This window comes from Heloderma suspectum, chromosome 7 (genome assembly GCF_057233095.1).
Source record: "Heloderma suspectum isolate Gila_16-S chromosome 7, 16-S_ref, whole genome shotgun sequence".
In the NCBI taxonomy this organism is placed as follows: domain Eukaryota; kingdom Metazoa; phylum Chordata; class Lepidosauria; order Squamata; family Helodermatidae; genus Heloderma; species Heloderma suspectum.
In genome coordinates, this window is record NC_139464.1 from 111,747,454 (window position 1) to 111,765,389 (window position 17,936).

The window sequence follows — 17,936 nt, forward strand, 5'->3', positions numbered from 1 at the left end:
CTCGCCCCGCCTTGAGCCGCTTCGCCCCCCGGGCTCTCCCGGCCGGGGGCGAAGGGAAGGACGCCTCGACAGAAGCCGCCCCGCCGCCGGGCGCGCGCCGGGCATGGCGGGTCACGGCCTCGGCGCCCCCTCGGGCAGCCGGGGGAGGGCGAAGGCGCGCGCCCCCGCCTCCCTTTCCCGGCCCGCCCCCGCCTCCCGGCGTCCCTCCTCCCGCGCCCTCCCCTCCTCCCCAGTGCCCGGGCTGGCGCGGCGCGTTCCGCACGTGAGCCGGGCGCTGGGCTGGCTGGCTGGCTGGCGGCGCGCGCGCCCCGCGGCCAAGGCACGGCTCGGCGCGCGCAGGCGGCCAGCCCAGCGGTGCGCGCGTGTGCGGCTGGGGCGCGGCGCAGGAGCGGGGCGGCGGGAAGAGCGAGGCAGAGGGGAGCGTCCCGAGCTGCCTTCGCGCGCCCTCCTTCCTCCCCGCCAGCCCGCGCGCCCGCCCTTCCAGCCGCACAAGACCAGACCGGGCTGTATGCGCCGCTGCTGTGCCCGGAGCGCTTCAGACGCTGCGTCGCCCCGCGGCTTCCGTCAGAAGAGGCAGCCGCGCCGAGGAAGCTGTTGCCAGGCATGGATGAAGGGGTCCCTCGCTTGCCAGAGCGGCCGTTACTGGAGCATAGGGACTTCATAGGGTAAGGCGACGGCGCTCCCAGGCGGTGTTTCTGCATTGGTGTCCTTTGAAGTGGTGCCCAGCATTGAACGGTCAGCTCATTCTTCAGTAGACACCTGATCGGCCCCCCCCCCCTTCTCTCTGCTACCCAGCAGGGAGGCTGTTTGTGTATCTTTCGGCTGGCGCACTTCAAATGTACACGTGTCCTGCCACTTCCCTTGAAAAACATGTACTTGTGCATTTTCATTGTGAAGTAGATAAAGGAGGTTGCTCCGCTCATGGGAGATGGGTCTCTCTTTTTGCAGACTGGATTATCCGTCCTTGTATATGTGCAAGCCCAAGAGAGGAATGAAGAGGGACGAGAGCAAGGTAAGAATAAGTTTCTGATGCCCTCCAGGACCTGCGAGATACTTAGTGGGGAATGGTGGCTTCGGCTCGGATGAATGTGAGAACACAATGCTGTTCAGAACAGCCCTTCGCTTCCTAATCAACATCCTTTCGATTATCAACAATTTATGGTTCGGTTTGGTTTATTTTGTTTTTTGGTTAACAGTTTGGATGGCCAGGGAGGGATACTGCGCTAGAAGGTGCTGTGCCCTGAAATGGGGAAGGAAGTAACTGCATAGCTGGCCAGACAGTGGCTTGGCTTTGATTGGCGTTATAGTAAACTTTAATGTTTCTCCTTTTCCTCCCTGGTTTTCTTGATTAGGAAACATACAAACTGCCGCATAGATTGATAGAGAAGAAAAGACGAGACAGGATTAATGAGTGCATTGCTCAGCTGAAAGATTTATTACCTGAGCATCTGAAACTGACAGTAAGTTCAAGCTGTGTGTGTTTGTGTCCATATCTTTATCTATATGTACATCTGTATATACCTGTCTGAATATCTGTCTAGGTCTCTCTTAGTATTTGCAGCATCACACAGTGGCAATCATTCTTAGGGAAGCTTTTATGATCATGGCCTCAATACTGTACCCACTTACCTAGGTGTAAGTCCCTTTGGGCTAGATCCAGACCTAGTCATACTTAGAATAGACCCATTGAAATAAATGGGAGTTCAGTTAGTCATGACTAACTTAAGTCCCATTGATTTCAATAGGTCTACACCAAGCATGACTAAATCTGGTTCCAACCCATTTAATTTAATTGGACTTCCTTCTGAGTAGACCTGTATAGGTCTGGGTTGTAAAACTGCAGTCTTCTGCACACTTGGGAATAACCCCATAGGACTCAGTGGGACTTACTTTTGAGTAAACATAGATATAGTTGTACTGTGAAGGATGTTACATATTTTAAAATAAAGTGAGACCCAAAGCTTGATCCTATCTATGTTTACTTAGCAGGAAATCCCACTGTATTCAATGGGGCTTACTCCCAAGTAAATGTGTATGAGGTCCGGCCTTAAACATGTGCTGGATTGGAAGTGATTTTTTTTCATGAAGTATTAGTGTTTTAGGATTAGGATTCCAAGATATCCCATATTTTTACCCCTTTCTTCCAGAGTATCATGCTCCCATAGAATGTAATGGAAATTCCCTATCTGAGAGCACTTCTGTAGATATGCTAGAGAAACACGCCAATTCCACAGTATCCCTTATTTGTGAAGTTTCAAACTGAGCGCAATTTTATCAGTAAAGCAATAATAAAACAATACCCGTTTCAAAGTGAGCATAGTGAAGTTTTGGAAAACAGAATGCAATATCCTATATGACTGCAACTAATCAACTGTCCCCCTTTTCTCCCAATGTAGACACTAGGGCATCTGGAGAAAGCTGTAGTTTTGGAATTAACTTTGAAACACTTAAAAGCTTTAACAGCCTTAACAGAACAACAGCATCAGAAGATAATTGCTTTACAGAATGGTAAGTAAATGCCTATCACAGAAACAATACATGAGACATGGTTGTTTAAAAACATAACAAGAACAAATAGAAAGAAAGAACAACGAACTTGGAAGATTATGAGGGACGTCCTTCAATGTTAAAAAGGGCGCTATAACAAAGAGTCAGGAAAAAGTTCACAAACTGCTAACTTTAGAATATTCTCACTGTTCCCACACTGAAATCTGCAGCGTTACTTCAGAGTAAAAAGTTTGCATTTTGCAGCCATGCAGACTGATTGTATGCATGTTTGCTCAGAAACAGATCCCCCTCATTCAGTGGCGCTTACTTCCAAGTATGTAGGATTGCAGTTGTGCAGCCTGGTCCTGCGTTTACTTAGATGTAAAGTCCCATTGTGCTTATTGAGGCTTACTCCCAAGTGAGTGAGCGAAGAACTGCAGTCTTAAACTGCTACCTATTGAAATGCAGACATCCCTCCCTCTCTTCTCACAGGTAATTCATCAATCACAGCACTAGATTAGCTGCTGGTAACTTTGAACCAAAAGCTTAGTACTTTAACATACAAAATTAAATTATAGAGGGATTGTATTAATGCTACAATCAGACTCTGCCTAATGCTTGGTTAATGCCACTGAATCCAGGTATATTAAAACTTGATTTGGTCCTGTTTTCCCCTTTCCACCCCCCCTTCCATCACTCCCTTTCTCCCTCCACCCACCCCCAACCCCTTGTTTACAGGGGAAAGATCTCTGAAGTCTCCTCTGCAGTCCGACCTGGATGCTTTTCATTCAGGATTCCAGACATGCACCAAAGAAGTCTTGCAATACCTCTCCAGGTTTGAAAGCTGGACTCCCAGGGAGCAGCGATGCGCCCAACTCATCAACCATCTGCACACAGTTTGCCTGCGGTTCCTCCCCAGCCCTCAGCTCTTGACGCCAAAGGTTTGTGGGAGCAAAGGACCGTGCTCCAGCTCTTCTGTGGCTTCTCAGCAAGATCACATTGGCCAAAAGCTGGAGAGCCAGCCGAACTGTGTGCCGGTCATCCAGAGGACCCAGAATAGCAGTAGCGGTAATAACAACAACAACATTGCCCATTATCATCCCAACAGTAGCGTGGAGCTTGGTGGGGAGAACGACACAGACACTGACAGCGGCTATGGTGGGGAATGCGAGGGGAGGCCGGATGGCGAGAAAAGCCAAGGCACCGGGATGATCAAGCAAGAGCCCTCCGGGGACGAGCAGGCCCCAGCGGCCAAGCGGCTGAAGCTGGATTGCAGCAGCAGCCCCTCTGCACTGCTGAGCCCAGACCACGCAGCAGCCGCCCTCGTGAGGCCAGATCCAGCCCTGCTCAGCTCCCTGGTGGCGTTTGGAGGTTTGGGGGGAGGGGGATCTCCCTTTGCTCAGCAACCTGCCGCTCCTTTCTGCCTGCCTTTCTACTTCATCTCTCCCTCAGCAGCCGCTGCCTACATGCAGCCCTTCCAGGACAAGAGCAACCTGGAGAAATATCTCTACCCTGCTGCTGCTGCTGCTGCTGTTCCCTTGATCTACCCAGGGATCTCAGCTCAGGCTGCGGCTGCCTTCCCCTGCCTTTCCTCAGTGTTGGCACCAGCAGAGAAAGCCAGTTCAGCTTCAGCAACCGCCTCAGCCCTCCTCCCTCCTGATGTGGCTTCTCCCGCTCAGCAGCTTCCCCATCCCTTTACCTGCAACCTAGCTGGGCTCAACATGGACCTGGATCTCCCTTCCCAAGAAGAGCCTTTGCAATCTGGAGAGGAAAACCCATGAGAGACTTCTGTAGCGTATACTGCACGGCATTTATAACGGGAACCTACAGGGATCACGCTTCCTCAACAGCAAAGATCCATCATGTGCAAGAATGATAAGCAACCCTCTCTCCCTCTTTTAAGGGGAAACTTACTAGACTGACCATTTTATCAGCTTTCTTTTATTAAACAAAAATTAGGCTCTCTCTTCTCTCTCCCCACCTCCACCATGCTTTTCTGAGAACGCCTTGTTCATCTCCCTCCCCCCCCCCCCCGACATTTTTTCCATGCTTTATATATAAAAATATATTCACAGGTTTGGTAACATGTCAGGTTTTGTTATTATTTTTTCCATTTGGACTGAAACAAAAGCAAATGGAAAGACTCCTTTAGAGGAAAACAATAAAGTTGAACTTTCTTTTCAAGAGGAGGGTTTTAACTATTGGGAGGTCCATGGAAAAAGGGGAGGGGGCTACAGCATCTTGAACTGGGAAGGCAAGTTGGGGATTACATACCCTACTGATACCATGATTACAGGCACTTTAGGTATGGGCGTAGTCAATAGTAGTGATTATTATGTATAAGGAAACAGCAAAGGAATGTTGTGTGCTATGGAAATGAGTCAAAGGGGGCAAAAGCTGTCAGCGGGTCATCCAGCACAAGCCCCATTGCATTCAATGGGGGCTGTGTAAGAGCTCTACAGTGTTCTCTTGTGTTGCTCCCATTACTTTCAATGGGGTTTCTGCAGTAGAATATCCAGGTGGATTATGCCTGTGTCAGCGCAAGCAAGCTTTAGCATAATATGCCTCTTGCTCCAGAGCTATGTCAACTAAGACTCCAATCCTACACCCAGTTTCCTGGGAGTAAGTTCTATTGAGGTCTGTGACATTTACTTCTGTGTAGACATGTATAGGATAGCTCTGTCAGGTTGCAGTCCTATGCACACTTACATGGGAGTAAGTCCTACTGAACTGAGTTAGGCTTCTGAGTAAACAAGCTTAGAATGGCTATGTCAAGTCACAATTCTGTGCACACTTACTGATGCGTAAATTTGCAGAGGATTGTGCTGTAAAGCTGTGATTTTAAGAACACTTCCTTGGAATTCAGATCCATTGAAATCCAAGGGGCTGGCTTCCAGGTCAACATGCACCAAACAGTAGTTGTCAAACTGCTTGCGTAAGAATAGTCCCACTGAAGCCTGTATCATTACTGTGGAGTAAGTTGTTTTGTGAATGGCCGCCTAGGAATCGCAGGAACTTTGCTACTCTGTTATCAGCATCTTAATTGGCTGCCTACTGGAATCATTGGGCCCAAGCCAGTAAAACTTTTAAGTGCGTCTAAGCTGCACTGAAATCGGTGGGACTGACATCTGATCTTGCCAGATGCCAACCATCTGATCCAAATTGTGTTTATTCAGAGCTTAGGAACCATGTCTTTCAATGGTCTATAGGTTACCTTTGTGACATGGAATGTTTGGAGGATTGGATTATTCTATTTGTGGAGAAAATGGGTGCGGGGAGAGAAAGCAGAGGTGAAAATAGCCTTTACTGTATATGCTAGCACTTTATTAAGAAATAGGCCATGAATGAATTTACCTTGCTCTAGTCTTTTTTGTTGTCTTGTATACTTAGAGCTGCCCCTGGTGTTGGCTCAAGGGTTCAGACAGTGCAAGAACCATCCCATGCTGTCATTTATTTTTTGCTTAAAGCAAGTGCATTTAGCTACATCTCATTGCTTAGTTTTTTGCTATGTTCCTGATTTCAAATTACCTTGTATGGGAACGAACATTGTTACACTGGACTAAATATAATAATAATAATAATAATAATAATAATAATAATAATATAATAATAATAATGACATCTCATATTAACAGTGCAATCTTATGTGTATTTACTCAGAAATATGTTCTACTATATTCAGTGGGTTTTACATCCTGGCAAGTGTACATAGGACTGCAGCCTCATCTAATCTTACCTTGCATCCCAAAGGACAAAATTTGGTTGTCAACTATTTTTACTGTCCTGCTCTTGTGCCTTTAACAGCAGCCTAAACACACAAGCACCGACCCAACTTTTAGTTGTGTGCAAAATAGTGGTCCCAGATAGGAATATGCCTTCCCATCTGCATTATGGCTGCAATCCTATACATACTAACCTGGGAGTAAGCCCTGCTGAACTCGATGGGACTTTCTTCTGAACAGATACACATAGGATTGCACTGTAAAAGACATGTTTAACCAATTCAGTAGGCCAGAAAACCATCATGTTGTGGATGGAGGGGGTAGGGGAGGGATATGGAAATCTGCATCAGTTCTGTGTGTGGTTCTCCTTTGGTAGACTGGGGCAAAAGAAAGTGCAGTGTTTCTTGGCATGGAGATAAAGACTTTGCTTCCTTAATATCTGCTTGTTAGGCCACAGTTAAAGGCACAGGCGCTAAGTAAGCCGAAAACCCTAAGAAAAGTTAAATGTTTTTTTTTAAATGTGCGTCAGTAATTGGGAAAAGGGTAGGATAAGGCTTCAATGGCAAGATTCTTCTGTCTCCAAATATCCCAGTTTCCCTTTCTGGGGATTGTTGCCAGACACCAGATAATCACACAACTAAAGCTTTGTTAATAAGGCTTAAGCCAAGAACCTTGCCTAGATATTTTTAGTTTGTTGCCAAGGTAGCACTGTGAAATCTCACTTGAATGTTATGCAAGAGGTGAGACACAACAGTCTGTCTGAGTGAATATGCCTGGGTCTGTTAGTCATTTTGGGTGCATTTGCTGCTGCTGTGGCTACTGTTTGCCTCAAACGCTGTGTTTAAACAACGTTGTTGTTTTTCCTTTTCCTTTTCTTTTTTAATCTTACTAGCCTACAGACTGGCTGTATGTAAATAGTTGTTAATACATCCAATTAATGATGCCCAACATGCTATTTTTGTAGGAAGATATGTGTTAATGACATTTTGAGTTAAAATATCTCTTTTGTGGAGGAATTGCTGAAAAAAGTTGCACTTTTGTTACAATGCTTATGCTTGGTACAAGCTTATGCTGTCTTAAATTATTTTAAAAAATACTGTCTGCAAGAAACCAGCTGTTTTCAGAACAGTTTAAGTAAGTGAGATACTAGGAATCGATCTTTATATTGGGTATTTTTGAGCAGTCCATGAATTATACTATCAAAATATTTCCACAATATTTTGTGAATTAAACAAAAAAAAATTCTTACTAAAGAATAAAAAAAAATTAATACACAATATGGGTTGTCTAGTAATTAAAGCTCTTAGAAACTACAGAACAGCCTTCCTTCAGCCACATGAACAATGAAGTCTTCAAAGGACTTTTGCAAAGGCAGGGCTGCTTTAAGTTCCTTTGGTTTTTGAATGAATTGTTGTTTTATGATGTGTTTTAAACAAGCCATTGCATAAAAGCATAGTTATGGCCTGATTTGGACTTGCAGTGGTACCTTGTGGCTCATGGAGGCAGTGGTCAAGCAGAATGACTGCTTATCAGAAGTGGTGCTCCTACATAGGGACTATATGTAAGATCAGCCTCCCCCAACCTGGGGCCCTCCAGATGTGTCGTACTGCAACTCCCAGCATCCACCCGCCATGCTGACTGGGGATGCTAGGAGCTGTAATCCAACACATCTGGAGGGCCCCAGGTTGCGGAAGGCTGTGTAAGACTGTAGTAGTTTGTGTGATCAGAGCAACCATTGGAAATGGTTGGGGGTAACCACTGCCTCACAGACATTTATTCTCCCAAATGGCAGCTCTGTGTGAGTGGAGTCCAGCCATGGCCCTCTTGAGGGCATCTGTGATTGTGAGCCAGCCTTACCTGCACCATCACTGAGCAGGGCATCGGACTCGATGGTCTTGTAGGCCCCTTCCAACCCTACTATTTTATGATTCTATGACTTAGATTCCTGCATTGAGCAGGGAGTTGGACTCGATGGTCTTATAGACCCCTTCCAACCCTACTATTCTATGATTATGATCACATGTTCATATTTACACTTTTCAGTGTCACTTCCTTTAGAACAGCCCTAGTCCCTTAAATGCAAGTGTAGCCCTTGAGGCTCTAGGTCCAAATTTGAATTCAGAATGGTAGCTTGTAGCTTAGTTTATAAATATACTGCCAGATTTTCCAAATTATGGGAGAAAAGGTAGTGGGTCCTTATCAAAATCAACAAGCTCCATCTCTCAAACCTCCCCAGTTTTAGGCAAATCATGCCCCCTGTTAGCTTTCTAAAAACTATAGCTAAAGGGACTGTCACCAAAGGCAGGAGTTCATGCACCCTCTGACCTTATCCCCCCACCTCCCTGTAATAATTTGAGCACTGATATTTCTTCAAAATATTGTCATTGGTGCATACTTCTATAGTGTTTAGTGCATATATGAACAAATGTTAGGGAAACTCATTAGGGACCTGGTTCACCAAACAGCTACAGCACAAACACCTTTCAGCTGTAGGTAGGGGTGTGTGTGTGTGTGTGTGTGTGTGTGTGTGTGTGTGTTAGATTGGCCCTACTGACACACACTCTGTTGATACAAATGGAAATTGTGTAGCAGCATTTAATTTGTGCCTTGGATATAAAACTGATAATGGATTAAACTGTTTGGCTGAGGCTAGGGGGTGCTTTGAGCATGCCCCAGAGTCCCCTGCACATCAGATGGGAATGTAGATGGGCCCAAACAACTGCTTAGTTTCTGCCAACCTCTAACATCATCTGTGTTCTGGAAGGAAAAAAAAGAGTAAGGAGACACTTGTAGTAATTTATTACGTGGGACAATATTTTCCCTTAAGGGGCCTAACAGCTTTCAGAGTGGAGGAGCTGTGGAGGTAAATTGCAACCAAATCATCCTGTGTCAGGCACATACAAACAGCCCAGTAGCCTGCATTACGTCAGGAGTCAGGACAGGAGGCAGATAAAAACCACAGTCCTGTGCTCCCTCTGCTGGCTCCTTGGCTTCAGTTTCCTAATTTTGTAAAGGCACTGATGTGATTAAAGGGAAACGCTGCTCTAAGGCGAAAAAGGATCAACATACGAACATCTTGCGATTTCTGCTCAGATGCCCGAGGGCTGTGTTAGATGAGATATGGCCACAGGCAATGCACCTGTGTACATATGCCATGTGACTGTTCTCAGGTTTCAGAGGGCTTATTCTGGACCATATGGGTGCAGCGGTTGTACACCAGCACAGCATCCACTTAGAGTCACATGAGATGAAGGCTCATGGCCAGAAACAGGAGTTATACCTTTTAAACATGATGCCAGCTGCATGGGGTTATCACATGGGTAAGTGCTTCGCTTGTAGTCTTGCTTAACCTCATTTAAATTAGGCTTTAGTATTGGCCCACAAGAATAAGAAAGTTACCCTCTGGCAACTTAGATATTTGCGCCACCATCACTCCTTCCATGGAAGATAAGGCTATCAATGGCAATAGTCATAATGGCTATAATTCCCTCCAGTATCGGAGGCAGCAATGGCTCTGTCTACCAGTTGCTGGGCAACAGTGGGAGAGACCTATGTTATGGCCTTCTTTTGGACTTCCCAGAAGCATCTGGTTGGACTTCCCAGAGGCACCTGTGAGAACAGAATACTGGACTAGATAAACCTTTGGTTTGATACAGCAGGGCTCGCTCCTTCCTTCCTTCCTTCCTTCCTTCCTTCCTTCCTTCCTTCCTTCCTTCCACTTGTATACTGCTTATTATAACAAAATCTCTAAGTGGTTTACTTGCCAAGATGGTTTCCATTCTTAGGTACTGCCACAAGGACGGCCTGGATGTTGGGTGAAATGGAGATGCGGTGATTCCATTATCGTTCAGTTGACTTGTTCATGCTCTACATTCACTCAACCCCACCCAACTCAGGTTCCTTTGCAATCCTCAAGTGTTTTATTGTCTCTCATGGCAATTTGTGGCTTGTCTCACTTGCATGAGTCATCTGGAGTGATTTCAGCGATTGTGGTACATGCATCTGATCTTTCCACGTGACATACTGTAACCTGCATGTGTCAACTGAGCTGCAGAGTTGCTTGGGTAAATGGTCCTACCTCTAAGAGGTTATAGAAAGGTAAAGGTGTCCCCAACCAGTCGTGTCCGACTCTAGGGTGTGGTGCTCATCTCCATTTCTAAGCCGAAGAGCCAGCGCTGTCCGAAGATGCTTCCGTGGTCATGTGGCTGGCATGACTGAACACTGAGGTGCACGGAACGCTGTTACCTTTCCCGCCGAGGCGGTACCTATTTATCTACTTGCAGTTTCTTGCTTTCGAACTGCTAGGCTGGCAGAAGCTGGGACTGAAGACGGGAGCTCACTCCGTCACGCAGCACTCAGGTCTCAAACTGCTGTCCTGCTGACCTTCCGGTCTGCAATTCAGCGTCTTAGCCACTATACCAAGTGTCATTTTGATCTCTCCCAGTTCTTGATTCTGTGATCAGGTTGTATAGATGGATTATATAACCCTAATGTGTTGATATCTGCAAGTGTGTCGCTAGACTCTAAGGTAAACTCCTGTGACGAGTAGAGTGAATATTTTAAACAGGCACCTTTGGAGCATGACTGCCGCAGCTTCCCGCTGCCCAAGGCAGGAGGTTGCATCACTGCCGTCTCTTCTCTCCCCGCTGAAGATGCCCGCCCACCCCTTCCACGATGACGACAGTGACCGCCACCACCTACCCTCCTGCACCTCCTCCTTGCCCCCCTCCCAGCCACGACAATGGTGGCGTTGGTGGTGGCCTCTTGCTCACCTCTTCCCCAACAACGACAATGTTGGGGGGGGATGTAGCTCCCACCCTCCTCCTCCTCCCCCCTAACGATGATGATCGTGGCAGTGATGGTGGCCGCCCCCTCCTCCCCTGTCCCTCTCTGCTCTGCTTGCCCCACTGGTTATGATGGCCCCCCTCCTCCACTTCCAACAGTGGGGTCCTTCCTGGGTGGCGGCCACTGCCCTCCTCCTTCCGATGGCAGTGGCAGCAGGCCTCTCCCCTCCTTCGCTGCCTCACTTGAGTGGTCCTTCCTTAGAGTGAGGCACTAATGGGGAGGTGGCCCTGGAGATTCCCCACCAATGCCTTGCTCTAAGGAAGGACCGCTCACAGTGGGGCATTTGGGCCAGGCTCTCCTCTGAGCAGCCGGCAGGGGTTCCCAGAGAGTTTACTCACCAGAAGCCACATTCTGAGGAGTCCTCAAAGCAAGGCAGGTGGGTGCACTCCAGAGAGCTGTGCTAGCCACTCTTGCACAGCAGGTGAGTAGCCAGCATGACTTTCTGGAGTACTGGGCAAGGTGTGCAGTTTTCCTGGGGGTGGAACCCACCTGCCTTCGGGATCTGTCAGCTGAAGTGGGGGATTCACCCTGCCTCAAGGAAGGGCCAGCCCTGCTTCGGAGGACTTGCCACATCAACAGTAGTTAGACATGGTGCAATTCGCTAGACACTCTGCTGCACAGCATCAATTTATTTTGATGGAATTTGACCAATATTCTAATCAATGAAGGCTGCACAGCAGCGGTGCCTACTGGACTGAACCCCAAGGATTTTCCAGGAGCTGGACTGGATGATATCCCTCAAGGATGCTCCTAGCAGGCTGCAACTGCTAGTAGCAGATTTCTCCCCACCCCCAACAATTTATTCTCCAAGCACTGTAGTTTAAACTGATATAAAGAAGCACTGTGTTGAATCACCCCTATGTGAGTGCATGCTAAGCACCTTAATCTACTTCCTTCCCCTATTTTAACGTTCTTTGGGGCAGTGAGAAGATGATAAAAACCGATCTATAGAAATGAGTTGGCTATGGAATAAGATCGTATTTTACCTTTATTATACATCATGTATCATGAGGGTCAGAGTAAAGGTATGTTAAATACATAGCATGTAGCTGACCTTCTCTTTCCTACTTACTTTGAAAGAAGTGCCCAGGGCCCCGATCTGTGTGGGTAGGGAAGTTTCAAAGTTTAAACCTTCCCTCTAGCCGCTTGTTTTCCGAAATCCTCCCCACCCCCACCCGCATGCATGGGCTAAAAAGAGAGAGAAAAGCCTCCATTGGTGCCGTCTTTTTTGCGAATCTCTCTGAGTTCAAGGAAGTTCTTATGAACAAATATGTCAAATTAAATTATGCCCAGTGACTGTGAAAAGATGCAAAACACAGAAACCACCAAGAACAAAATATAGATTATGGTCAAGATGATTAAAAGCATAAAAACATACGATAAGCCCTGCTGGATCAGACCAAAGGCCTATGTACCCCAGCATCCATTTTCCCCACAGTGGCCAACCAGAGGCTTCTGGAAAGCCCACAAGCAGGACATGAGGACAACAGCTGCCTCCCACTGTTGTTCCTCAGCAACAGAGGCATGCTGCTTCTGACTGTGGACTGGCATAGCCATCGGTCTTATCCTCCATGAATTTGTCTAATCCCCTTTTAAAGCTATTTAATTTGATAGCCATCATCACCACATGAACTAGAATCCAATTCCATGGTTTAATTGTACACTGTGTGAAGAAGTTCTTTTTGTTTGTCATGAGTCTTCCTCTGCTCAGCTTTATGGTTTGACCGCGGATTCTAGTATTATGAGAGAGGGAAGAAAACCTCTCCCTGTCCACTTTCTCTGCACTGTGCGTAATTTTATACACCTCTATCATGTACCCCCTTACTCACTTTTTTTAAGCTAAAGTGCCCAACCGCTGCAACGTTTCCTCATAGCGGAGCTGCTCCAGCTCCCTGGCCATTTTGGTTGCATTCCTCAGGGGAAACAGGGAAATTGCAGAAAAACAAGAGCATGCTAAATCCATTTGCACAGGGGAGGTGTCCTCCCCTCACCAGACTCCATGTATTTCAGGGCCATAGGTGATTATTCCTCAGAAGAACTCTGAAGAACTCACTGGTTTTATACACTGGACAACTATTGACACAGAAAATTACATGGACTCTATTCTATGTATCCATGCTCAAGAAATAGAGAGGGGTGGATGCTTGTCCTATGTTGACACTATTGCTGCCATAACTGTTATTTAATATAAAAAACAACAAATGCCCTAAAAATTCTCTGTTTTTCTTTTGTTTGGCAATTTGATCCTGAATATATACAACAGCAGGCTTTTAACGGCCACCAGCCCACCAAATCTGAAAATAATAATAATACATAACAACAACAACATTTCTATACCGCCCATAGCTGAAGCTCTCTGAGCGGTTTACAGAAATTAAAATATTAAAATACAATATACAAAGGTTAAAAGCCATTTACTTAAAACACAGACAATATACACAAAGACAACATAAAACTAAAAACAACTCTTAACAGTCAGTCATAACCAAAGACAGATCCAGGGCTCATCATGTGCTACCAAGTGCCTGAGAGAAGAGGAAGGTCTTGACCTGGCCCCTCACAGACAACAGTGTTAGCACCAAGCGGGCCTTTTCGGGGAGATCGTTCCACAGGTGTGGGAGCCACCACTGAGAAGGCCTTCTCTCTCGTTGCCGCCTTCCGAACTTCCCTCAGAGGAGGCACACGTAGGAGGACCTTAGATGTTGAACGTAGGGTACAGGTAGGTTCGTTTTGGGAGAGGCACTCTGTCAGGTATTGCGGTCCCAAGCCATGTAGGGCTTCATAGGTTAAAACCAGCACCTTGAATCAAGCTTGGAGCATATCAGCAGCCAGTGTTCCCTTGCATTTAAATAACTTTGGTGCATACTGTTTTTTTTTTAAAGTAAGCAGAAACTTACTAAACAATAAAGACCCCCTACTATTTAAGTATCAAATTGCAATTATTATCTATTTAAAATTAGGCCAAGTATGTTGGAAGTATTTTGTTTGTTTGTTTATTTTAAACTCTTCAGAGCTGGACCAAAACATTTTGCTGCCTGACGCAAAGGACAAAATGGTGCCTCCCCCAGTTCCACTTACAAAGCCTGGCAACTTAATCTTATTTTAATACTGGCAACAGGATAGTATCCTCTACTACACCTGAGGGAAGCAGGGTGGCTTAGGGGGTGTAGAGCAGGTTGTGTAATCCATACAGCTCTTTCCATTTTGCGCCCCTCAGCATCTGGTACCTGAGGTGGCTGCTTCCCTCTGCCTAATGACAGGGCCGGCCTTGAACCTCCTTAATATGGCGAAAAGAAAATCTAAAACAGGATAACCAGCTTACCAATATTATTACAGGAACATTATCAGTGTATAAATGTTAAATTATCTTCCATTTTCACGTTAGGCCCCCAGTTCCAATTTCTCCCACCTGGCCAGACCCAGAGAAAGCTGCCAGACTCACCCTTCTTCCCTTAGCTGCTCTCCTGCCCTACTGACTCTCCTGGTAATCTACCATTCCTTTCATAGCATCCAGCCCTTCAGGCCTCCATAAATGCACTGACCCATTGAAGGGCTTCTCTTTGGCAGACGGAGTGATGTAAGCCATTCTTGAACAAAATGGTAAAAGAGACAAGGAAATGGTTTAAATATAATACAGTCCCCAGAAAGAATTCATGTTTTTTTAAGAGAAGTACAAACCTACCTTGAGAAATTTTGCTAATTGTATTGAAACTCTTAACCGGCCTTGAAATTCTGACAGATGTCCTGCCTGAGCAAAATGTCCCAAATACACATCCTAGTTTGCATTAGGTAAAACCAGCATGACACCCTCCTGAGGAGTTAAAAAGGTAAAGGTAAAGGTGTCCCCAACCAGTCGTGTCCGACTCTAGGGTGTGGTGCTCATCCCCGTTTCTAAGCCGAAGAGCCAGCGCTGTCCGAAGACGCTTCCGTGGTCATGTGGCCAGCATGACTGAACACCCAGGTGCACGGAACGCTGTTACCTTTCCCGCCGAGGCGGTACCTATTTATCTACTTGCAATTTCTTGCTTTCAAACTGCTAGGTTGGCAGGAGCTGGGACTGAAGACGGGAGCTCACTCCGTCACGCAGCACTCGGGTCTCGAACTGCTGACCTGCCGACCTTCCAGTCTGCAGTTCACCGTCTTAACCACTAAGCCACCGTGGCCCCCCTGAGGAGTTAGGCTAGTGTTATTTACATAGTTTAAAAATTCCCATTGAAATGTGTATACATTTTCAGTTTGTTTCCTGGAGCAAGCCTCGTTCCAGATTCAGCCCTGATTTTGCACAGGGTGAAGGTCTGCAACAAATCCTGGTGCCAATGAGTGCTTCCCCCCTATGCCAAATAGGAACTGAGAGGTGGGGCTTTTTGTTGGATCCATGGAGAGAGAAGAAAGGGTAAAAGCCCACTCCCGGTGTACCACAGCCCCAATCCTGATGCCCTTGCCGTGTCCGTCATTAAATGTTTTTAAAAGATTTACAAAACTGTAAATGACACATTTAGGGCACAATCCTTTCACATCCACACCCAATGCTCAAAAGTCTCTAAATCTAGAGGCTTACAAGTATCCAATGCAGAGCGGGAGGAGCAGTGGAGGCAGTTGTCACGTCCACCGCTCCTCCTTCTGTGCAGTTAATAACATAAGAAGAGCCCTGCTGGATCAGACCAAGGGTCCATCTAGTCCAGCATTCTGTCCACACAGTGGCCAACCAGCTGTCGACCAGGAACCCACAAGCAGGGCATGAGCGCAACAGCACCCTCCCACCCATGTTCCCCAGCAACTGGTGTACACAGGCTCACTGCCTCTGGTACTGGAGGGAGCACATAGCCATCAAGACTAGTAGCCATTGACAGCCTTTTCCTCCAGGAATTTTTCCAACCCCCGTTTCAAGCCAACCAAACTGGTGGCCATCACTACTTCCTGTGGTAGTGAATTCCATAGTTTAACGATGTGCTGTGTGAAGGACTTCCTTTTATCTGTCCTGAATCTCCCACCAATCCGCTTCATAGGATGTCCCCGGGTTCTAGTATTTTGGGAGAGAGAGAAAAATGTCTCCCCATCCACATTCTCAGCACCATGCATAATTTTGTACACCTCTATCATGTCTCCCCTTACCCTCCTTTTCTCCAAGCTAAACGATCCCCTCTGTTGTAACCTTCTCTCATAGGGGAGATGCTCCAGCCCCTTGATCATTTTAGGTGCCCTTTTCTGCACCTAGTTCTTTCTGTGCCAGCTGCGAGGGGGGAGGGGGCAGGGAGAGAAGATTCCCAGCTCTGAGGTTGGAGCGGGGTCTCTGACCTCGGATCCAGGAATCTGAAGTATCCTGTGGCCCCGAAGATGCTGTCTAGGGACCATAGAATTACTCTCTTAGTGTCATATATAGGGTTGGATCCAGATTTAGTCATACTTAGAGGAGACCCATTGAAATGACGAACTTGTTGGTCAGGCCTAACTTAAGTCCTATTGATGTCACTGGGTCTGCTCTAAGTGTAACTAAATCTCGATCCAACCCATAAGTGTTTTTCAAGAAATACTAAATCTCATTGTCAAGAGCTGGGGGTCATGTTACGAGACTGGAGCTGTGGTCTCCCCCTTCATCCCAGTTTCAAAGTGAGTTTCCACTTCTCAGATTAGTGCTGGAAATTACTGAGAGGAAGTGCTAAATGTTTTACATGACATTTCTGTATACTGATGAAAGGGAGAGATGAACTGTATGTAGGGCACTTGAACGTTGCATTATGTTTATGTAAAAATTACATATTGTGCGTGGGTAGTTATCTGTCTTTTCTACTCGTCTGTAAAGTTGGATTGCCAGCATTTTACTGACAGAGGTTCTATGCTTTTAATAGCTGCAGGATAACCAGAAATTCGACTGGTAAAGACATCTCCATCATTGCAACACCATGCTGCGAGAAACTGTGCCTGCAGAATTTTGGCCTGATAAAGCTTATGAAAGCAGAATGCCTTTTATTATTGTACTTATTTATTTGATTTGTACCCCATCTTTCTACCAAAAAATGGCACTCGGGGCACTGACAGGCACAATTAAAATGGATTAAAACAATATATTAAAATACAATTTAAACTTTACAGAATAAAACAACAACAGACCCACTTACAGAACCTGCCAGTGGAACAACAGCAGAGAAGGAGCAAACCTAGCCTGCCTTGGGATGGCTTTCCACAGCCTGGGAGCAGCCACCAAAAAGGCCCTCCCTTGGGTCCTCACCAAATGCACCTCTGAAGGTGGTGGTCTCAAAAGAAGGGTCTCTCCAGAAGATCTAAAAACCAGGCAGGTTCATATGGGAGAAGGCAGTCTTTCAGGGTAGCCTGGTCCCAAACCATATAGGGTTTTAAAGGCGATAACCAGCACTTTGAATTCTGCCCAGAAACAGAGTAGTAGCCAATGAAGTTCCTATAACAAGGGAGTCACATGCTCCCTGTAACCAGCCCCTGTCAACAGTCTCCCCACAGCACTCTGGACCAGCTGAAGTTTCTGAACAGTTTTCAAAGGCAGCCCCATGTATGGTGGGTTAGAGTACCCAAACAGGATGTAACGAAAGCATGCATGACTGTGACCAGATCAGACATCTCTCGGAACAGGCGCAGTTGGTGCACTAGCCTGGCCATCACCAAGACCTGGGCATGCAGGTTCAGGGCTAAGTCCAGAAGTATACCCAAACTGTGAGCCTGAGTCTTCAGGGGGAGTGTAACCCCATCCGGCACAGGTTGAATCCCTATTCCCTGAACTGCCCTTCAACTGACCCAAAACACCTCTGTTGTTTCTGGATTAAGCTTCAGTTTGTTTACCCTCATCCAGTCCATTACCGACATCAGGCACTGATTTAGAACCAGAACAGCTTATTGGATTTAGATAGAAAGGAG

General features: G+C 46.4%; 1 protein-coding gene across 1 annotated transcript; it reads left to right on the forward strand.

The window, feature by feature from the left end:
* Positions 1-244: 244 nt before the first annotated feature.
* On the forward strand, positions 245-5,834 carry BHLHE41 (basic helix-loop-helix family member e41). The gene is made up of 5 exons (XM_084811842.1): positions 245-665; positions 949-1,012; positions 1,353-1,460; positions 2,397-2,508; positions 3,226-5,834. The coding sequence occupies exons 1-5, from the start codon at positions 604-606 to the stop codon at positions 4,266-4,268; spliced, it is 1,389 nt and encodes a 462-aa protein (XP_084667968.1). The 5' UTR covers positions 245-603; the 3' UTR covers positions 4,269-5,834.
* Positions 5,835-17,936: the final 12,102 nt, after the last annotated feature.